The 23680-nt window shown below is 39.9% G+C and overlaps 3 protein-coding genes across 3 annotated transcripts in view; 2 read left to right on the top strand and 1 right to left on the bottom strand.

The window, feature by feature from the left end:
- Positions 1 to 12995: 12995 nt before the first annotated feature.
- On the top strand, positions 12996 to 15914 carry LOC306836609 (hatching enzyme 1.2-like; the record flags this gene model as incomplete). The annotated part of the gene is made up of 7 exons (XM_079363785.1): positions 12996 to 13073; positions 13171 to 13189; positions 13442 to 13582; positions 13973 to 14090; positions 14189 to 14367; positions 14792 to 14873; positions 15242 to 15914. 7 exons carry the CDS (start codon positions 12996 to 12998, stop codon positions 15417 to 15419), a joined length of 795 nt encoding a protein of 264 aa, XP_079219911.1. The 3' UTR covers positions 15420 to 15914.
- Positions 15915 to 15944: 30 nt separating this feature from the next.
- On the bottom strand, positions 15945 to 18980 carry LOC306836536 (cystatin-1). Its single transcript, XM_079363703.1, has 5 exons — positions 18895 to 18980; positions 18497 to 18714; positions 16639 to 16790; positions 16429 to 16530; positions 15945 to 16298 (listed from the first exon to the last, which is right to left on the bottom strand). Exons 2-5 carry the CDS (start codon positions 18582 to 18584, stop codon positions 16203 to 16205), a joined length of 438 nt encoding a protein of 145 aa, XP_079219829.1. The 5' UTR covers positions 18585 to 18714; positions 18895 to 18980; the 3' UTR covers positions 15945 to 16202.
- Positions 18981 to 20433: 1453 nt separating this feature from the next.
- The window catches only part of il11ra (interleukin 11 receptor subunit alpha), a 52335-nt gene continuing 49088 nt past the window's right edge, over positions 20434 to 23680 (top strand). Inside the window, exon 1 of the mRNA XM_079364453.1 lies at positions 20434 to 20439. The gene's annotated coding sequence lies outside the window, so the exon portion shown is untranslated. The remainder of the gene's footprint in view (positions 20440 to 23680) is intronic.

The following is a 23680-nucleotide window of genomic DNA, read 5'->3' as shown; positions in this document are numbered from 1 at the left end:
TTCAATAATGTCAGTCCTCTATTGTTTTGCACTGCACTATACATGGAAACTTTTTCTGTAGTATTTTACTGCACTGTGCTGATGAGACTGATTACATTTTTGCAATATAAAAGCATTTATTCATTCATTCATTTATTTCACATCCAAGTTACTGCATACTGCCTGTTACTAAAAGCAATACTGGTAGTTCAGAGCATAGTATACATTGCCTTGCACATGGGGGAAAGATGAGACCATCCACTGTGATAAAGATTACAATTTATCTCTCAAGTATTAAATAACAAGCAATATACGCAATACTATAGGCCCCTATTCTGTTTGGTCTATTTTTTTCCTCCTACACTCTCAAAACGAGGATCTTGAAGTCAGCGTTTCTTTATTCAGGCAGTGCACAGAGTCTCACACATCAGGTTAAATGAGAGGAGCTCTCTGAACAAGACGAACGAATTGATACATTTGTATCACGTTGTTTAGCTATGTAAGAACTACACTGCTCAAAAAAAAACAAAAGGGAACACTTAAACAACACAATGTAACTCCAAGTCAATCACATTTCTGTGAAATCAACCTGTCCAGTTAGGAAGCAACACTGATTGTGAATCAATTTCACCTGCTGTTGTGCCAATGCATTGATGCTATGGACTGGCCCGCCCTTTCCACAGACCTAAATCCAGTCGAGCACATCTGGGACATGTCTGGTTCCATCCACCAACGCCACGTTGCAAAACAGACTGTCCAGGGGTTGACTGATGCTTTAATAAAGGGAGGTCAGCACGTGGAGGCCACACACTGAGCCTCATTTTGACTTGTCTTGAGGAATTTCCTCTGAAGTTGGATCAGCCTGTTATGTTATTTTGTTCTTAACGCATTCCACTATATAATAAATAAAGATTTTCAACTGGAATATTTAATTCACTGAGATCTAGGATGTGTTATTTTAGTGTTCCCTAACTTGGTTGGGCAATAGAACAGGCAACTACCACAAGCGTGGCAATTGCAATCACTGTGATAACATGACAAACACCAGCTTTTTTACAGATGCAACATCAGGTCGTAAGTTCAACATTAAGTCTTTCATAAATTGTAATACTACACATGTGATCTATAGACTTCAATGTCTTTGTGGCTGTTTTTACATAGGCAGAATGAAACATAAACTGAAAGCTGAACACAAACATGCCATTAGAACGGGAAACCCTCAATATACAATGGCTATACATTTCAAAGATTATCATCATAGCAGCTGTAACTCTTTAAAAATGGCAGGTATTGATCATATACCAAGCTCAATCAGAAGTGGAGACAGACTAAAAAAGCTCCTACAAAGAGAGACCTTTTGGATTTATACATTGAAAGCTATGCAATATCCAGGGCTAAATGGATAATTAGATTTTTCTCCTTTCCTCTAAGTGTCTTAGTTTTGGTTCTCAGTATTGTGCTGGTATATTGAATTACATTAAAAATATTCTAATTCTCATCTGCCTCGGTGTTATGTATGATTTTTGATGTTTAACTTTCTTTGTTAAATGTGTAACCCCCCTTTTCTGATGAACCATGTGACAGCCACTGATCATGTGACCGGCTTAAACCTTTAAAGGAAGTAGCTTGGCATCCATTTTATATCTTCCCTAAAGAAGGCCAAGATGGCTGAAACACGTTGGCATGTTTTTATTAATTTTTAGCCCATGATTAATAAAAGGTGTTTTATAGTTAACCCTCCGAGTGCCTCAGATTTTTTCAGGAGCTTCTAAGTTTGATCCCCAAACTGAAGAGCACCAGAGGGACAACTTTTTTTTAACACCCATGCAGCACTCCATGCATCTGCTTTTTGAAAGAAAATACATTTATTTTTAAAAAAAAAGACTTTTGCCTTATTTGAGAATGCACTTTAGTTGTATAGGCTCTCCCAAATTGCTTTTGTGTCTTTGGTTTTTCTTTACGTGGCATCTCTCACATGTATCTTTGTGTTTGTCTCCACCTGCTGACTGCTCACCTCCTTTCAATGCAGTATTCAAATCCTGCTCCACACTCCTGTCTTCACCAAATTCCTCAGGCTGCCTACAAGGTAGGCAGCCTGAGCCCGTGTATCCAGACCTCGATTTGGTCGAGGTCTGGATACACGGGAGATAGAGCACCCAGGATACAGAATACAGTCTATAGTTGGTATACAATTTAAAAATCTGCGATACAGTGAGACCATGAAAAGTGAACCGCGAAATAGTGAGGGACTATAATATTCAGCCCAGATGATCATAAAAAAAAATGCAATTACATTATAACCATGTCCGGGATTGCTTGATATTATTAAAGCCTTTAAAAGATGGCAGTTTTGAACTTCTGAAACTTTTTTCTTGATAATGTATGTCAGAGTCAGTTACCCTTCTTAGGTTGTCAATTGTATTAATGACTTACCAAATATTTGTTTTTGTTTAATGATTTATAGAAAATTGAGGTTTTATTCCTTTTAACTGACATAGAAGATAAAAGTAGATAGAAGAATATTTTGATGAGGTGTTCATCGCAATACAAGAGCAAAATCATCCATGTGGCCTTAAAAACAGCAGCAACAACAATTTATACAAAAGAAATGTAATTTAACATGTTATTGCACAGACACAACACACCTGTAGTCTGTACAAGTATGTGTGTGCAGTTAGAAGATAGGTAAAGGTGCCCTTATGGAGAGCAGACATCATGAACTTGTGTCCGTATTTGAATTTTGTTTTGTGTTTGCTGTAATCCGTTTTATGCTGCCATCTTGGCCAGGTCACTGTTGAAAGAGAGGTTTTAAATCTCACACCTTACCTGGCTAAATAAAGGTGACTGACTGACTGAAGAATGCATGAAAGACAAACCACATACATTCTCTAAACTAGTACTGTTTTCTTCAGGTACTTCATTAGGTGACTGTATGTTCCTTGTAATGAAACTCCATGCAGGCTACCCATCATGATACTTAAATTAGCTTTCTTTACTGCTAGTATCAGTTTCCTCCTTTCAAAGTCATAGCACCGAGAGTCAAGCAGCACATGCTGAACGGACACACGCTCACCGCAGTGTGCACATCTTGATGTAGCCCCGTGTCCTGTCCTGAGACAGGTGATAACTCCTTTTTCTTTTCAGTTCCTGAATAGAATATAGATGTCTTATTGTTTTGTTTATGTCCCTGTATTCTTGCCATACTTTTTGCACTTGAATTGCCACCATCTGGTTGCAGATTCAGAGTCCCGAGGGCAAGCCGCAACCAAAACAACAAATCTTTTCTGCCACATGCTATACAGGCTGTCAATGCCATTTGAAGAGGTCATGACTGTACAAAGTGATCCCCCATTTAGAGGGTTATAAATCTGCTGTTTCCGTTTTTGTCGCCTGTTTGCACAACTGTTTCTTGCTTTTTTGTTGTACATGAGTGTTTTAATTTGTCCAGTGGGATTTTAAATCGTGGAGAAGCCAAAGACAAATCTCCACCATGGTGGACAATAAAGTCATCTAATCTGATCTAATCTAATTCATAATCTAATTTGTCTTTTAGTTACTTATTTTTAATAACTCAGCTTTGCTCAGTGCAATTTCCATATTTACTGTTTGTGATTTTAGCGACAGTTTGGCTAGTAGCTATGTTAACAATCTTGTACTCCTACATGGGGAGGAAACCATATGAAGACAGCTGTAGGCCCCTCGTTGCCTAATGTATGTAACAGATGGTAAATTTCAAAAAGCAGATCTTACCTGTGAGTGTTGCCCAACTATGAGCAGAATTTAGTGCATTACTGGAGTGATGACCCTAAAATCTGGATTTATCAGGACCAGTATTGAAGAAAACACATAGGAATCTGAGTGTGGCGGATGCATGCACGCACACACTCACAACTGACATCCCTATCTCTTTTTCTTTTTATCCTATGCATATATGTTTCAAAAGGTAAGGTGCACCTGCACCTTTTTTAAATTTGCATTATGTTGTCTGTCTTTTGTGTGAGGACTACACATGGAAATTAGCCTCACGCTAAATCTAGTGCAGCCATCTTCACTTTCCTACGGGAATATTCAATGTCACTGCACAATGAAATGCTAAATAAATAAATACAAATATAAATACATGCTTGTGACTAAAAACTAACGACTTTTAGAACCTCCTCTAGCTTTTTCTCTGAATGTCCTTTTTTCTTAATGCTACTGTGACAATAAGCCAAACAGACATGCCTCTGTATCATTGTGCCTGAGTTTAGGTATTGGAAGAACATGACCACTTCACATCAGGTCCAATTTCAAATTACAGCACTGTTTATATTATTTTCCATCCAGCACAGCCGATTGGTGCCAATCAAGACTGTTTTGTTGCCTATTGTACAATAACTTAACTGAACTTGTACCTATGTTTGTACATTAAACAGATACTGAGCTAGAAAAGGTAATGTGTTTTGGTTCAATTCTATGGTTGTTTTTATGTTTAATGGAATGGTGTCATTAGGCATACAATACATTTTAAAATGAAATAATTTCACTGGTTATACATGAAGAATTCTTCACCTGTGAACAAAGAAAACCACAACAGGTACAAACACAGCTGTGACAGCATATTGTGAACAAACTAGCTGACTGAAGTAATGGAATTGTTTAGACACCTGTGGTATGTCAGTAAGGTTTGATAGGTAAGTACCTTTGTTGGTCCATTCCCATAGATGATGACAGTCAGGGTATCATACAGCACATTTCTGACTCTCACTCGACCATCCTCAAACTTCAGCACTACTTCATCTAAAAAAAAAGTTTAGCCTTGACCAGTGAACCCAACTTTATCTGCCATTCTTATTATTATGAAATTGTGTTCTGTATTCTTATGAAGAATCATGTGGTGGATATTTCTTTAAAAAAATGGGTGTCGAGTATAGATAAAAGTTCCTTTCAATCAGGATGGAGCAAACAGTGACTGATTCAGCAAAGTTTCCAAATATGGCAATATGTATTCTTTCAAATATTAAAAAGAAATATGTGGAAAGGTATTTACAAGTGCGCTTTGTTTCAGACAGATTTTTTTTTAAAATTCCTCCTTTCAGATTCAATATTTTGGTTCATTTTTAATCACAAATCCTTCTGTATCAGTAAAATGTGTCTGTGTTACCGTCTCTTTAAAGAGACAGTAGTTAATATAATATAAGAGCTTCCAGAGTGAGTATTTGTGAGTGCAGGTGTTGCAGCCACAGAAACACACTGGCAGGGATGTTTATCTTCTGTTTTCTCTATTGACAGATAACAAGGTCCAGTATTGTCTCTTTGTCATGCTGCTGAAATCAATATTCAAAACGTTGATTTTGCACAAACGTAACTCTTCTTCTGCTCAAACGCAACTCTTCTTCTGCTCAAACGCACAACGCTCCTTCTTTTTACATACGCCACCTAGTGGAACTAAAACATTTCACCATAACTGCATGAAGAATTAATGAATAATAATGAATACAACAAAAATGAATTTGTGGGGTCCCTGATAACCAAAACAATAAACATCAATATTCTTTATTGACCCGTCACACAGGCAGTCCTCAGAAAGTTCATTCATGATTCTTTATGTTGTCTGTGTGAGCTTTTATGAAGCCATCTCACAAATTCCTTCCCCGGCCTCAGAGGAAAAAAGTGCTGCAGACACTCCTGAGATTTCAGCTCACGTCTAAATGTGCAGTCCCGCCTTTATCGCTGTAACTATAAACCCCTCAGTCCTCAAAACGTTTAGATTGATAGACGTTTAGATAGATAGATAGATAGATAGATAGATAGATAGATAGATAGATAGATAGATAGATAGATAGATAGATAGATAGATAGATAGATAGATAGATAGATAGATAGATAGATAGATAGATAGATAGATAGATAGATAGATAGATAGATAGATAGATAGATAGATAGATAGATAGATAGATAGATAGATAGATAGATAGATAGATAGATAGATAGATAGATAGATAGATAGATAGATACTTTATTGATCCCGAGGGAAATTCAAGGCATCCAGTAGCAGTATACAGACAGGCAGGACACAAGACATTAGTTACAATACACACCCGCTGTCCCCCCTCCCCTCTGTATACAATAATCCCCCAAACAAGATTTAGCAGCCCCTATGTGACTAAGAGTAAACATAATTATATGTTAAACCTGTGCAGTTAGCATTAGCAATTAGACTTAAAACTTAAATAGCATAATGTACATAACCTGTGAGGAGAGAAAAACATGTGTTGGTTAAAAGAGACCTGTAAACAGTTAAAGAGCCTTAGAAACAAAGTGCTGGCCTTCTAGAACTAGTTACATGTGCATGTACAGAGGTGTTTGAGCTTATGCCAGAGGTGTGAGTACAGTCGTTAAACAGTCAATGCAGGGATGTAAATTGGCTCAGCAACATAAAGGAGCAGTGATTAGCATTAAGTGTCCAAGACAATATGGTGAAACCAGGAGTGATTTGGGTGATTATCATTAAGTACCCAACTATTGAGGAGCAGATTAGCATTAAGTGTTGAAGACAATAGAGTGAAACTTGACCTAATTAGGGTGATCATGTCAACCATTACAGATGTAGCTAAACACAACAGTAGGATGAAACCAGACATGATTAGGGTGATTATCTTTAAAGTGACCAGTGCTCAGTAAGGTGACTATCAATGTGCATTACAGTGTCCAACTGGGGGCTGACTCTGAGGTCAGCAGTGCAGATGGGGAGTGAGAAAAAGTGAAAAAAAGAGTCCAGGGTTCACCGTGTGCTTCTTCCCTGCTGTGACAGTGAAGTGTTGTACAATCTGATGGCCAGGGGGACAAAAGAGTTCTTGAGCCTGTCTGTGGAGCACGACTGTGACAGCAGTCTGTCGCTGAATATGCTCCTCTGCCCGGTGAAGGTGCTGTGCAGAGGGTGGTGTGTGTTGTCCATGATGGAGAGCATTTTGTCCAGAGACCTCCTCTCTACCACTGTCACCAGTGAGTCCAGCTCTGTGCCCACCACAGAGCCGGCCCTCCTCACCAGTCTGTCCAGGCGTGCTGCGTCCCTCTTCTTGCAGCTTCCTCCCCAGCACACCACTGCGTAGAAGAGGACGCTGGACACCACAGACTGGTAGAACATCAGCAGCAGCTTTTTGCAGATGTTGAAGGACCCCAGCCTTCTCAGGAAGTACAGACGACTCTGTCCCTTCCTGCAGGTAGTGTCCATGTTAGGCGACCAGTCCAGCTTGTCATCCAGCTGCAGCCCCAGGTACCCGTAGGTCCTGACCACCTCCACGCCGACCCCGCCGATGGAAACAGGTTCTAGATGTGGTTTGTTCCTTCGGAAGTCCACCACCATCTCCTTGGTCTTGGAGGTGTTTAGCTGCAGATGGTTGTCACTGCACCACGTCACAAAGTCCTCGATCAGGCTCCTGTACTCCTCCTCCTGTCCATCCCTGACACAAGCAACTATCGCAGTGTCGTCCGAGTATTTCTGCATGTGGCAGAGCTCAGAGTTATACTGGAAGTCAGAGGTGTACAGGGTGAACAGGACAGGGGAGAGCACGGTCCCCTGTGGTGCTCCGGTGCTGCTGACCACAGTGTCAGATGTGCAGTCCTTCAGTCTGACGTACTGTGGTCTCTCTGTGAGGTAGTCAGTGATCCACCTCACCAGGTGCGAGTCCACCCTCATCTCGGTCAGCTCGTCTCTCAGTAGGAGGGGATGGATGGTGTCGAAAGCGCTTGAGAAATCAAAGAACATGATTCTCATCACGCTGCTCCCTTTGTCCAGATGAGAGTAAGCCCTGTGTAGAAGATAGAGGATGGCATCGTCCACGCCCACCTTTGCCTGTTATGCAAACTGCAGGGGATCCTGTGCGTGTTGTACCTGGGGTCTGAGGTGTTGGAGCAGCAGCCGTTCGAAGGTCTTCATAACGTGGGATGTCAGAGCGATTGGTCTGAAGTCGCCTGGCTCACTGGGGTTTTTCTTCTTGGGGACAGGGGTGAGGCACGAGGTCTTCCAGAGCACAGGAACCTTCCCGAGCCGCAGGCTCATGTTGAAGATGTGCTGAAGTGGCTCCCCCAGCTCAGCAGAGCAGGCCTTTAGCATCCTGGGACACACCTTGTACGGGCCTGCTGCCTTCCTGGGGCGGAGTCTCTTCAGCTCCTTGCTCACCTGGTCTCTGGTGATGGTGGGGGGGAGGGGGGATGGATTGTCACTGGAGGTTGTATCTGTTCTGGTGGAGGTGTTGGGGGGAGTGAGAGGGGGTGTGTAGAGGGGTGCTGGGGGGACAGGCACTGGCTGCAGCGACGGGGCTGTCGAACCTGTTAAAAAACAAGTTGAGCTGGTTTGCTCTCTCAGGGTCCCCGTCTTCTGCGTTGTTATTTTTCTTTTTGCAGCCTGTGATGGTCTTCATGCCCTCCCAGACCTCCCTCATGTTGTTCTGCTGCAGCTTCTGTTCTACTTTCCTTCTGTACTCCTCCTTTGCCTCTCGGAGTCTGACCTTGAGTTCCCCCTGCACACGCTTCAGCTCTGCCTGGTCTCCCTCCTTGAATGACTTTACTACAAGTCCAAGAAACACACTGAGGTGCCAGAGGAGAAGTTAACCACTGGTCACTAACAAGTTTTCTGCAAGCCACAAGACATAAACAAAACTGTTACTGTAAAGTTAAAGATTTTTAAGTTTAGGATTATGTACCCACTAGCTCACTATAAACACTTATGTTATGATACAAGACTACCAGATTAGAGATGACATATTCATGTTTTATAATACCATGTAGCATGAGCTGTGTAGTTTACAGACACTATACATGCTATATACTGTAAACAGCATGACCAATTAAACAACAAAGCACTCTGTACTGTAATCATGAGGTCTGTCTATTGAATTCCACCAAATAAGGCTATGTAATGATCATTTTGATCCAAGCTGCATTGAGCAAAATTCCAAGAAACATTCACCATAAAGTGTAAACCTGTGTGTAGTTTTTGTCAGTAACTGTGACTAGTGGACCCCATGAAGAGTTGCTGCAGCATGACTGACATTGAATTCCTGTAGAACATAAAGATGGCTGCATCAAATTTAGCCAATTTCCATCTGTAGTCCTCACCCTCATCTGTAGACCTCACTATAAAGCTGTGTCTATGTACATGGCTGAGTTCTTCCTCCCTTCCCCTTGAACTACAACCTTACCAGGGTGGGTTAGTTTTAGTGTCCAAAGGATCCTAGGAGCTATGTTGTCTGGGGCTTTATGCCCCTGGTAGGGTCTCCAAAGGCAAACACATCTTAGGTGACGGGTCAGACCAAAAGCAGTTCAAAAACCCCTCTGGATTTTTAGTGAGAAGAGTTCAAATAAATATTGTTCTCTGTATTTCTTAAACTCTGTATATTGACATTAAAGATACATTGTAACAAGTTGTACATATCTGTAGATTGATCATCTGTCATAAATAGTCATAAATAAAACAAGTTGTGTGGTCTCCTCTATATGTTTTGTGCTGTGTTTTTGGAGTGTCTCATTATAATATAATAATAATAATACATTTAATTTGTAAGCGCTTTTACGAGGGCTCAAAGGCACTTTACATGTAAAAAAGAAATCACAGTAAACAGTTAAAAACAGTAGAAGAACATTAAAAGACAGAGAAACAGAAAGAGAAGAGGGGAAAGAAGAAGTTAAGTATTAAAAGCTAGTTTATAGAGGTGGGTTTTGAGCATGGTCTTGAAAGTTGGGAGGTGTGTGCAGGAACAGATGGGTTTGGGGAGTGAGTTCCAGAGGGAGGGGGCAGCGATGGAGAAGGCTCTGTCTCCCCAGGTTCGGTGCTTGGTCCGTGTAGGTGGGGAGAGGGTGTTTCCTTTAGATGAGCGGAGGTCACGGGAGGGGGTGTGGTGGTGAAGCAGGTCAGTGAGGTAAGGTGGGGCCAGGTTATTTAGTGCTTTGTGTGTGAGGAGGATGATTTTAAACTGTATGCGGTGAGTGATGGGGAGCCAGTGCAGGTCACGGAGGACGGGGGTGATGTGGTCTCTGGAGCGGATGTGGGTGAGCAGGCATGCGGCTGAGTTCTGGATGTATTGCAGTTTATTGAGGAGTTTGGATGGTAAACCATGGAGGATGCTGTTACAGTAATCTAGTCTGGATGTGATGAATGCATGGATGAGAGTTTCTGCAGCAGGGAATGTGAGTGAGGGGCGGAGGCGGGCAATGTTTTTGAGGTGGAAGAAGGCGGTCCTGGTGATGTGTTTGATGTGGAGGTCGAACCTTAGGTTATTGTCAAAGATGATTCCTAGGTTGCGGGTGTGCGGTGAGGGGGATAGAGTGCAGTTGTCAAAGGTGAGGGAGAAGTTGTGACTGGCTTTGGTGCGGGATGTGGGGTCAATGATGATTATGTCTGATTTATCGCTGTTGAGTTGAAGATAGTTTGCTTGCATCGGTGAGGCAGTTTCTGAGTGTGGAGTGGGTGGTGTTGGAGATGGCTTTGGAGGAGATGTATAGTTGGATGTCATCGGCGTAGCAGTGAAACTGAAGGTTATGTTGACGGATGATCTGGCCAAGGGGGAGGAGGTAAAGAATGAAGAGGAGGGGACCAAGCACCGACCCCTGGGGGACACCTTGTGACAGGGGAGCGGTGGGAGAGGTGCAGTTGTTGATTTTAATGAACTGTTGTCTGTCAGTGAGGTAGGAGTGAAACCAGGAGAGTGCTGTGCCGGTGATGTGAAGACAGGATTCCAGACGGGAGAGCAGGATGGAGTGGTTGATGGTGTCGAAAGCAGCTGTGAGGTCAAGGAGGATGAGGATGGTGAGGTGTCCGGAGTCGGCTGCAAGGAGGAGGTCATTGGTGACTTTTAAAAGAGCTGTCTCAGTGCTGTGTTTGGAACGGAAACCAGACTGGAATGATTCAAAGAGGTTATTTGAGGTGAGGTGGGTTGTGAGTTGTGTGGCGACAGCACGTTCTAGAATTTTTGACAGGAAGGGGAGGTTGGAGATGGGGCGGAAGTTGTTTGGGTTTTCATGATCAAGACCGGGTTTTTTGATGATGGGTGTGATGGCAGCCAGTTTGAGGGTTTGGGGAACAGAGCCTGTGCAGAGGGAGGAGTTAATGATATCGATGATGAGTGGGGAGATGACATGGAGGCAGTCCTTGATGAGTTTGGAGGGTATGGGGTCCAGGGTACAGGTGGAGGTTTTTAATCCGGTCATAATGGTTTTAAGTTGTGCTAGCAGTAATGGAGAGAAATGGGTCAGGTGATGGGTAGTGGTGGGCAGTGAGGCAGGTGGTGAAGCAGGGGGGAATGCAGGTTGGGAGATGGGAGGGATCCTGAGGATGTTGAGGTTACTGTAGATGGTGTTGATTTTTGATTGGAGGAATGATAAGAAGGTTTGGCATTTTTCAGCGGTAAATGATGACGAGATGTTGTCGTGAGGTTTGAGGAGGGAGTTGATGGTGGAAAACAGAGCCTTGGGGTTGTTGGAGCCAGAGTGGATGAGGTGGGAGTAGTAGGTGGACCGGGCAGCGTTGAGTTCTTCTTTGTATTGTTGAAGGTGATCGATGTATGCCGATCGATGAACTGATAGTCCGGTTTTATTGTGGAGTCTTTCGAGTTGTCTTTTTGTGTGTGTGTGTGTGTGTGTGTGTGTGTGTGTGTGTGTGTGTGTGTGTGTGTGTGTGTGTGCGTGTGTGTTTGTCTGTGTGTGTGTGTGTGTGTGTGTGTGTGTGTGTGTGTGTGTGTGTGTGTGTTTGTGTGTGTTTGTTTGTGCTTTTTAAAACAGTGAACTGCTTAGAAGTGGAAAACTTTGTCATCCTCAAGTTTAAATAAAGTAAAGCTGCTTGGGCTATTTAGTGCCAAAGCCTTAAAGCACTAACACTAGACCAGCCCATCAGACTGCTTCATATTACTGAACACTGAGTTTAGTTTTCCCCTGAATTAATGAATGACCAAATGTGGGTATAAAGTGGTTGCTGTTCTATGGAAGAAGAAAGTTTCCATGTGATGTAAGAAACCAGAACCTTACGGCGATGTAGAAATGGAATATGTTGTGTGTGTCTGAGTGTCTGTGTGCATATGTGTTATGGTGGAGATTGGAAGACTTTGGTTAGGTCATACCAAAACCTAAATTCAGTGCCTACCAAAATTAAAGAATTTACACATTTACTAAAATACTAACTATAACATTTATCTTTGTTGATTTATCTTTGAAACTGGCGAAGGGCATTGTATGTGAGAAAAACTAACTTGCAAGTGATTGCATATAATTGATCAAATAAAATCTAAGATAAAGAGTCATTTGGATCCTTGATCAATTCATTGTAGACTTCTTAATTACGACATCATGCCCCATATAAAGAGGTTACAACCTCAGGGGTCGAGTCCGAACTGCTGCTCCTTTCCTGCACGTCATTACTCGTTCTCCAATTTCCTTCTTTCCACTGTCCTATCCAAATAAAGGCCAAATGCTTGTGCAACTTTAAAATGTTTCTTCCAATAGGAGAAGCAAAACTGTAGAACACACATACATTTTCATTTTAAAGAAATATGAAACTAATTATGTACAGTTGACTTTTATTTAAGGCATCCTTCCTCAAGAAACTTAGGGGAGATTATACATATACATTTGATCTAATAATTTTCATTAGTTTCTGACAAAGAAATTAATTGTAAGCATACAGTATATTATTTGTACATTAACAAACGTTCTGTACCTAATTCAGATGTGAAACTTATCATAAATTTTCAAGCCCTTGTCTGACTTCCACCTGAGAAGGTTCAGGGAGTCTCCTGTTGGAGATCATCCTTGCATTAAAGTGTTTGTTAAGTGGGTTTACAGTATGTTTTGCCTCACAATAAGTTGTTTACAATTCAACCCCTTTTCCTGCATAAAAGCAAGACTTCAGGCTTTGTGGTCACTGGTGGTTAACAGACAAGGTCCTGCACCCGCTGTTTGTCAAGTGTCTTGAGATAACACTGACGCTATACAAATAAAGATTGATTGATTAAGTGGGCCTACGATCCAACCAGACAAGCTTTATCATGAGGACAACAAGCACAATTCTTCTCTCTGCAGTCCTGGCCCTGCTGATGGGACTTTCAACTCAAGACAACTCTCTGGTAAGAGAGCCACAGAAAATCCATCAGTCTCTCTCTTGTTTTCTGATCCTTTTATATTAATTTGGGTTTAAAGAAAATTCACTTTGTGTCTCTGCAGTTGCAACAAGATGAGGAAGGTAACTTAATGTTTTCCCACAGAGGTTTCACCTTTATATAACTGATGTTTGCCATGTTTGCTAACTAAAGCTAGAAAATCTAGGTGCAAAGACCAAGAAGCCTATCCGTCTGGACATAACTTCTAAAATTCTGGAGGCAAATAGAGGTATGCCATTTGTTCATGAAAAGTAGGCAAATATTACATCTTCAACTGCATTCCAACGTGAATTAGTTTTTCTAAACCATGCTACAAACATATTGTCTCACTCCAGGGATATACCACATTCTGCTGGAAGGGGACGTTGCTCTTTCACAGAAGAGGAATGCCATGAAATGCTCGAGTAGCTACTGCAACTGGCAAAAGTCCTTCAGTGGACTTGTTGAAGTGCCCTACAGCCTCAGCGATTACTTTTGTAAGTCTGATAAAAAAAAATTCTGAACAATGAAGCTAAATATAGAGGCAATAAATGAAGGAAGGAATCACCACAAAATATGCTGAAAGAAAATGAAAGAATGTGTGAAATCCCTAGCCTTTTTCTTAAATAAGTTATCTGGTTCTTTTCCATGCGCTGAAATGAAATCATCAAAATAACGCCAAAATAACCATTTTAAGGAAGGTAGAGATTTCATCTGCATCCTGATATGGGTTTATTATTTATAATTTAGTGTTTTTCTAGTTATTCATTTTAGCAACTATACCCTTTACCCTGTCGAAGCAACCCTAAAAAGGGTCTTACATCGCCACTGACTTGTAAGTAATTCACTGTGAATAAACACTGGTGTTTGTTTTGTTTTTTTTGCAGATGACAGTGAAAAGGCTTTAATAGAGAAAGCCTTGGAAACTTTCCACAAGAAAACCTGCATTCGCTTTGTTCCTTATCATGGACAGTCTGACTACCTTAGCATTGAGAGTGAAATGGGGTAAGTGTAGAAAAAGAGTAGAGCTGCAAGTCAGGGAAATAGAAACAGCAGTCCTTCAGGATTCAAACCTATCTTCCTGTCCTTTACTGAACCGTAAGCTGCTGGTCAACCATTGGAAAAAGTGGAGGGAAGCAGGTGCTTTCTCTGTCTGTGTACGGCTGTATGGATCATGGAGTCATTCAGCATGAGCTCCTCCATGCACTTGGCTTCCACCATGAGCACACGAGGTCTGACAGGGACCGGTATGTGCGGATTAACTGGGAAAACATCCCGTCAGGTGAGCTCTAAGCCCTGATGCGGCACCATTTTTTCATGAAATAAATACAAGATGATTAAGCAGAGCTTGTACTGGCTCAGTTTTTAATTGTTTTAATAAAATATTTGTTTCTGGCTTTTGCCTTAATTTGGCCAGGACAGTGGATAGAGTATAGGACATTGAGAGAGAGAGTATGAAATGACATGTGGGAAAGGAGCCAAAGGTCGGAGTTGAACCCTGGTCCACTTGGAGGTCTTTGTGACTCTTTATAAAGGGCACAACCTAAACACTATACTATCAGAGCCCCTTGAGTTTATAACAAATTACATGGAAAACATAGTAAATGCATTGAACTTATATATTACTTTTTCAGTCTTCTGACCACTTGAAGCCATTTTACTATGAGGTCCTAAATATAATATATATTCTCTTTGTGTTTATACAGCAAGTGCTCATGACTTCAACAAAAAGGACACCAACAACTTGAACACTCCCTATGACTACTCCTCTGTCATGCACTACGGAAGGTATGATCTAACTTTATAAATGGTACTATCGTTCATTTTCATTGTATTATCAATTGCGTAAGTGTTCTGTAAACGATGATGAAATCAGCTCTTTTTTTTGTCTACTTTGAGTGTCAATCCATTTTTGCGAGATCATTCTCGATACATTCATCACTAAAGTATAACAATGCAAAAGACTGCATAGAGGCGTTTAAGTCTGCCTCAGTTCTTTGCTCATGAGAAAAGGAGAGGCTGTAAAGCTCCTGAGACTTATTCTACTGTAGAATAAAAATAAAATACAATGTTCTATTTATCTAAAAGTATAAATAAAAACATTTGTTTATATCAGTATGCAATTTTATTTCTTTTATCTCATATTTTTTCTGTAGGACTGCCTTTGCTACAGTGTATGGAGAAGATACCATTACTCCTATTCCAGATTCCTCCGTGCCGATCGGACAGAGGGATGGCATGTCTGATATTGATATACTCAGAATCAATAAGTTATTCAATTGCAGTGAGTATCAGTTTTCTAAAATAGAATGTAGAACACACTACCTTTCCTGAAATGCGTGTAGACTACCACAAAGTAATTGTTTTTTTTTCCTTTATTTACTGGAAGAAATACCTGTAGAAAGAGAATGTGCTCATTTTATTACATCATTTAAAATCATTTCAGTAATGGAAACCTATATTTATTCAATGAAGCATTGACAGGTTTGAACTCATTTGCTCTGAAAGTACAACTCAATATGAACTCTTCTCGCTTCTTTGTGTTGACTCATCCCTCATATCTCTTTTCAGACATTTGAAAGGAAATGAAGACAACTGTCTTCACAGGATAGCATATCTCCAGAACCCACTGAGTGACAATGTGAATCATCATAATACTGTTTCCTTCACATATCCTGTTATCCTGCGACTGAAATAAAACAATTGTCTAAAAGTGCATTTGGTCATAACTTATGTATTTAAATGTCTTACATCAGAAATCATTTGTTGTTTTGCTCTTCTCTTTGCACAACAGTCCATAACAGAATGAACCGATGACAAGTAAAAGAGATACCAATATAGATACAAGCCACAAAGCACAAATAAACATAATATTTATTATTTTTATAGTTCACACTGGAAAAACAAAATCCACCCTCCTATTCCAAACTATACTTTAAGTGATCATGATGTGCTTTCATATGAAGTTGTGCAATATTAAACTGATCATGATCAAACACCCAGCACATTGGGTCAGCTGAAAAACTTTTTTCAGGGGGAAAAAAACACCATGGTATCAAAATGCATAAAGGTGGTTAAAGCTTTAAGTAAAGCTAAATTATTTATGTTTTGAAAAGGTTAAGCACTCTCCTTCTGTCTCCTGCACTTCTTCATCTGTATCTCATGTTTGTTGTTGCGTGGGTCAAAAGTCACCTCAAAGTAGCACTTCATATGCTGTGAGAGAAAAGAATAAAAATTACAAAACAATTTTCTGAAATCTGACTGTAAAGAAAGACATTTAACTGTTTCTAAATATGTGGTTATATAATCTTAAAACAGTGAGTCTAATATAACATAACTTCACCTTTTTGATAAGACTGCAGCTGTTCATGTCAGGGTTTTCTGATTTGGGACACTTGGTTTTTCCCAGTACAGCATTAATCTTGAAGTTGATCACATTCGTCACCTAAAATGAGGAGAAAAACATACAACGATGGGTGACACAATCATAGGATTAAAAGATGACCAGATGCATGGCATGTTGGTTTCTGTGTGTCTTAAAAATGATTGTAACCTGGCTCTGAGCAGAGGTGATGGAGACCAGTTTGAACATCTTCTTGCTCTTTGAGTTTGTGTTGAACTCCTCCACGGCATGTCGAGCCACCTCCAAAATCTCTTCTGCCTCCGGATTCCTTTCAGACCAGCCGCCCAGAAGAGAAACTTTTTCTAAGTGGGAATTAATAACAGACGCTAGGTCAATTTCACTTAACTGATAATGGCTATGGAAACATTTTTACAATACATGTACTCCAAGAACGTTCACACTGCCAGCTGCAAAGTATTATTACTGTGTATGATCCCCTTGGGAGTTTCACGCTACTTCAAGCTGAAAATGAGTTTTTTAGGTCAGAGCATCGCTGAAGAGCTTGGAAACTATTAGACGACCAAATCTCCCGCCAGTTCATACTATCACTTGTTGATCTCTGCCAGGGAAAGCCTTTGGATATATAATACAGGTTTTCTTAAAGAAAGAAAAAAAGATTCAGGAGAAATGTTGCAGTTAATGTACCATGGGTGAGCCATTTTGACTTATCAACTTTGTTAAAACTATGTGAACTTGTTCTCTAGCATGATCATGGATCGTGACGTCTTGAGTTTGTTAAAGCAAGGTTCTGAAATGAATCTCCTCTTTGGGATACAAACACTCTATGGACCATTGGGGAAAGTATTTCTATCACATAAAACTTGCAATTGAAGCATACTCAGCCCTCTTTTGGCAGCAACAGTAACTTTTAATCAATTGTTGGTGTGTTGACTCTGCCTCTGAAGCCCATTAAACTTTTACCACTTATACACATCCATTTATGTGAACTTTATATTTCACACAGAACTGACTGTAGCACTGGAAGCATGTTGTTTTAAAATACAGTGTACTAATCCAAACCAACAACCAACGTTTCTAAGTTTAACCACTTCACTAACAGAAGCCACTGATGTTTGACAAATTAGTGGAATTTGTAATGAGGTACAATGACTGACTTTTTAAAAAAATATATTATTCCCATACACCTCCAAAAAAAACAACTCCCCGTCTGCCAAGTTAAATAGAATCTGACCACTGAAGACTTTTTCTTACAACTGGCTGAGCCAAACTTTCTGACTCACTCTACCCAACCTGACGGCAGCAGAAAATCCTACAGACTACAGACTGAGAACATTTCTGCAACACTTCTTTTTCCACTGTGTCATACAGGCTCACTGTTAAAACATCCAGACAGTCATATGTTCTTTCTTTAAAGTTTGGGATAATTAATGGATGAATCACTTACTGAACTTAAAACTATTATAAGCCAAGATCAGAAGTTTATGACATAACTTTAAGTCCATTATTTTACCTGTTTGGTTTTGTTTATTTATATATGATATTATGGTTCCTCTGTTAAAAACAGAGTTCAGAGTGTGTCCAGATTAGGACGTTTAGTTTAAGAGATTATGAGAAAAAGGAATCTCACAATCGTTTGTTTAGAGCTGACACCACAAAGAGTTAAATTGAGCACAACATAGTATACTCGTATGCAGCTGGGAGTTGATCAAATCACATTGAACTTTCCTTAAGTAGATGTGCCTGTCCTGAATGTAAAGAAGAAGGTATGGTATGTGGTTAAGCAGGGTTAAAGACGCTGTTACACCTACAGTATACAGTATGTGGAGCTTCAGATAACTCTCCTGTCAGTCTTTTCAAACTGTGCTCATGCATTCTGTAAACTGTCCACAATAGTCAGAAACCAATTCATCTTATATTTAAACATTATCAAGAGGAAAATAGCCAGAACAAATCTAGAGTCCTATCCTATTATATTTGTCTATAATATCATTTGAGGTTCTGTGACTCAGCATATACTCAGTCTATTGTTATCAACATGAGTACTTACTTGTTGTGATGACTTCCTCCACTGGCAGATCCCCCATGCTCATCTGTGCCACTGTCAGACATAACAGCACTGACAATGGGAGAGACATTTCAACACAAGGGACTGGTGGAAGATAATTTTCCAGGGGAGAAAAAAAAAGTGTAGAACTTTTACTTGAGCAGTACCCCTGCCAACAAGTCAAAGATGTTCTTCGGAGTTCGGAGGGAAGTTGTCAGGGTCTACATCCACAAAGCACAAAAAAAAGAAAGATGTCACGAAAAGTAATGAAAAGGTTCTCCTAAAAGTCTGCTAAAGAGCCAGAAAAATACAGAAAATGGCACATAATGTAAAGGCTACAAAGACAGAAACAACATTAAAACAATGAAGCTTTTTGATATTTAAACAAAATGAACCCTCACCTTTGAATGCAGATGCAACAGTGAGCCAGACTGGGAAAAATAAAGTGAGTCACAGAAACAGGGCGGCTGTTGAATGGCAGTGGCAGTTCAGCATTTAAGCTCTGGTATGTTGGCGAGACAGTGAAGACCACTCCCACAACTGCCTGGCAACGACGTCATAGAGGGATTTAACAACCATCAGCAGCTTTAGAGAGTGTATGACAGACCGGGTGTATGACACTGATGGTGGGAGGGTTGGTGAAGGGGTGTGTTAGATAATGTGCCATTGAGTGTGTGCTGTTGTGTTTGTGTGCTCTTTGTGCAGCTATATCCATTTGCATGTTGTGGTTGTTTAGCCTGTTAGTGTGATGTGATCATTTGCATTTGGTCAATTCTTTCAAATGAGCATGCATGGCACTTTTGTGGAAATATGACTCAAGCTCTGCTGGTTAAACATGTGGTGAGTCAGAGCGCAATCTAAAGCACACTACACACCACGTTCTAGCTAGATCAACATCCTGCCTAGAACATTTGTTATCATGTGATAGAGTGTTTGTGTTATTCTGATAGCAATGAATAAACGAAAAGCGTCAGCAAGTGGAAGTCATGAACGGGCTTTGTTTGTTTTTGTTGGCCTTCATTCATCCACAGCTGACTACTTTTGAGGATGCTATTTCAGCAGCGAGTCTAGTTTCAGCTTAAGGCTTCTAAAGCTGGTTGTATCAGCCTTATGTAACAGTCTTAAAGATGCTGTTTGTGTGTAATTTACTGTGGGGGGGGGGAAATGCATAAACCTGAAAGCTCAATTTCCTACCAAGAAATTGATTGTTTGGGACACTGGAGAGAAAAACAAGCTGACAGGCAGCCTTGGTATATAACTGCCTTAAGTTCTTAACCCTGTGTGACTCAAATATGGATTGCTTACTGTATGAAGCCTCTGATGCAGGTATTGCAGAGTTTAACCTCTTTTCTATGTTTTGCCTGTATGAGTTTTTCACATTGTTGTAATACTACAACGCTGGGCTTCACTGTAAGCAAAATGTAATTTCCTGGATGTACTCACACTCTCTAAACATTACAAAAATGTGAAGGTTTGTTCTCTCAGTTTACAGGGTAAATGGTCAATGGACTTGAGCTTGAATAGAGCTTTTCTTGTCTTCTGACTTCTTTAAAAGCATTATTACACTGCATGTCACACCTACCCATTGACACCCATTCTGAAGCTGCCAGTTGAGAGAAAACGACTCCACCAACTGAGCCAAAGCCGCCACAGGACATCATGTAATAATCACTCACAGGTCATATTTTTAAGAAAATCCATATTTCAATTAAAACATCTGAATCATTTATTAAAAATTAAATGAATCTCTTCAAGTTTTCATATTGTTGTGGACTCCTCCACAGGTTGATACATCCATTTACATTGTTTTTCTCCGTTTGACTGGCATTTTGTAGAAAGCTAAGTCAAGTTTACTTTTAACACTCTGCCACCATAGAACACCAGCACAGGGCTGATGAAATTTCATATCTTATATTTACCTTGTGTTTTACCGTACACAATTCATTGTGTTCGGTTTGGCCTCCATATTCACTGCAGGGCAGCAAGAGAGTTGTTGGGTTTTTTTCCGGCTTTGTCTTGGTAGGTGTAGTCGGTCATCTCTTAACTGGTCGATCCCTAGCTCCTGCAGCCACGTCTGGTGTGTCAAGAGACTAAACCTCAAATTGCTCACACAAGGCAAATTGTATGGCCACTTCACATAGCAGCCTCTGCCATCAGTGTGTGAATGGGGGCAAATAGATAGATGTGACAATCTGTGTATATCTTTAACTTCATCATTTGCATGGTTGTATGATTTCATCTCAACATCTCTCTATAGTATCAGATCCTGCTAGCTGTGAAGAAGATTATTGTTTGGTGGTTGTATTTGGTATATTTTAGTAGAACACTCAAAATACAGACAAAATATTCTTAAATTTTCCACTTATGATCACAAAAGGATCCATACAGCTGTTTGATTACCAATCCATTATTGTGTGATTGCATGGCATTTTTGGCAAATGTGCGAGACAGCTGCCAATGATTAAAAGGGGGATAAGAGAAAGAGCAGCAGATGATTAACTGCAGTCTTTCCTAAAACTTACCCTAACATGATTATAACAATAATCTAATAATAATACATCAGAATTACTTTAAAGTCAGCCAAATCAGATTAAAAATAATTTCTTAAACAAATGTGAAATCAGGGATTTACCAAAACAATTATGTTATCTTCCCCTGAGCTGCAAAACCAGTGTAATTCATCACCCAGTATAATTCACTTAAACCACGGAAGACTGTGGTATGATCATATGCTGTGAGAAATTGTGAGTGAATTTCAAATCCCTTGAAGCAAACAAAAAAGAAGAGGAGAAAAATCTGAAAACAAATTTAAAAATATATGTTCCATGGTGTAACGTTCCAGTTTCTCCTGCTATTACATTAAGGCTGTGTTCAGTTGATTTACTAACCAAACTTTACGATTTGACTAATAATCATTCACATCGTTCTTCAGCTGAGGGTTTCTTTTATCCACAGATGAATATCGTACGGAGAAAAAATAAAAGGATGGCCTTTGAAGCCAAATCTTCAGTAGATTAAATGTTTCAAAATATAGGTCAAATGAACCCACCATTAAGTAGGTCATAATATGACCCAGTTAAAATGAGTTACAAGCTCCCCTGTTCGTATGGTTTTTAATTTCAGTGTCATTCTCAGGTAAAACCTCAAATAGATTATAAGCTAAGCATCTTCAGTTTATGTTTACAAGCCTAAAACCCAAACTCAGCTTGTAAAAAAAAAAAAAAAAAAAGAACACAAAGGGCCACATCCCATGTACAAATCAGACCTCGCCCCTCTGCATATTCACAAACCTCAGATTACTACACATATATAAAATGTATTAAAGAGAACATGCACTCTGAGGTTTAAGGTCATGGAATCATGCCTCAACATCACAAACTCCCAAAATCAAGCCACACCCTATCTTTTAATCACATCAATCAAACCATGCAAAAGACCACAATCCACAGCCCTACAGTTCACAAGCAACCATTCTGGATGAAAAAGCATGTCCTTTGTTGACCTCAAGCAACATCAGCAGCAGGCTATGCCACTCCCTGAACTTTAAACCACAGACCACACCTTACTTTAATATTAAAAACAAATCACACCCCTGCAATAAATGACATACTACGCCACTAAAACATAAAACCAACCCGTGTCCTATAAGTGAAGCAGAACAGGTTCCCCACACCAAGACGATCCCACTTAAAAAATGTATTAAGAAGTGCTTTTTCAAACTAACATGCTCTGTCTTAGAAGAAACTTGTTAATAAATCCTCCCAAACGGGACCTGATTGGTGCACAATCTTGTTTTTCTTTCTTTTTAGGAGAAGCTTTTCTTTTCTCTTTAGGCCTTTTATTAAGTTATTTGGATCCAGAACCAGCTACGGCATGTGTGGTTTTTTACGTTTCATTTTTTTCTGTACATGGCTGCCAATTTAAAAATGAAGAAGAATCACAGTTTTTCACTTAGGTATGGAGCAGCCAGACAATCGAAAAAAATATCTTGGTAGAGGGGTCCCTCAGCCTGCTCCTCAACAAGATTTTTAAGAAACATTTACTAAGGAAAAAATCGAAAAAAGTACTCCAATAAGCTTTTGATTACCTTCTATATAAGTTGTGGACAATTTTATTGAACTGCGTGAATTCTTGCCTGATCCTGCTAAGATTTCAGCTGTTGAAAGTATACAGTCTATGCTAAGTCCATTCTCCTGCCATTAGTGTCAACCATAATAATGTAATGAATACGATTACACAGCAGGGGGAGGCAACATCCTTCTCACAAAATGCAACAGGTTGTTTGCGCAAACCTTTTGCATTTTCATCGTCAAAACTAATAAACTGGGATATGACTATAGTATCTAAGCATTTTGACAGTTCATTTCACTTTCAAACAATACTTAGGCCTGGTAATTTAAGCAAAGTTCCAATAAAGTGTCATAATTGTAAATGCAATGTTCTTACAAACCCAATCCCAGTATCCACCCTAAACACTGAAAGCTCAGATTGTGTCAAACATGCAGTGAGTTAGTCGTTGAAGGCTTTAGATGGAATAAAAACATCAGAATGGGACACACTATATTGACAATCATGACATCAGACGTTGCCTGGAAACAAGATACGCCATTGCATAATTAATAAAAAGATCACCCCTCTTGTATTTGTATTTATTTCATCACATTGTTTTTTCTACTTTAGCAAACTCTTAAATGGCAGAAATTCATAAATATTACTACGAAATGAATATTTGGCTAAATATACAAACAACTCTTCAAATACCATAAATAAACAGGCTACATTTTGTCACTTGTTAGCATTTCTCCTTCACATCTATGCTAGCTTTGATTTGCTGACAATGAATTGTTTTTTGTTTACAGCTTCAGTAAATGAACATTTTTCTCACTTGGGGGCTACTTAGGGGGCTAGTAGTCATGTGCCTCAAGCCACCATGATCTGTGGATCAATCCCAAAAGTCTGATGTTGCTAGAGTCATGAAAAGGTAATAATTTGCTGTTTAAAGTTTATTTTAGAGCCCTAACAAACTCGACACAGCACTTAACACTAACTAGGAATGCCTCACATCTGTGAGTCTGTAAGTGTTTTGTCTGAGACTCAACCATGGTCACTGCGTCTTTCAGCCAATCTTTTATTTAAGAAGACCCATTTGCCTTATAGTTAATTTAGTGTAAGCACGTGCAACATGAA

The sequence above is a fragment of the Symphodus melops genome (assembly GCF_947650265.1).
Source record: "Symphodus melops genome assembly, chromosome: 16".
Lineage (NCBI taxonomy): Eukaryota > Metazoa > Chordata > Actinopteri > Labriformes > Labridae > Symphodus > Symphodus melops.
This window is presented reverse-complemented; position numbering and strand designations above follow the sequence as displayed.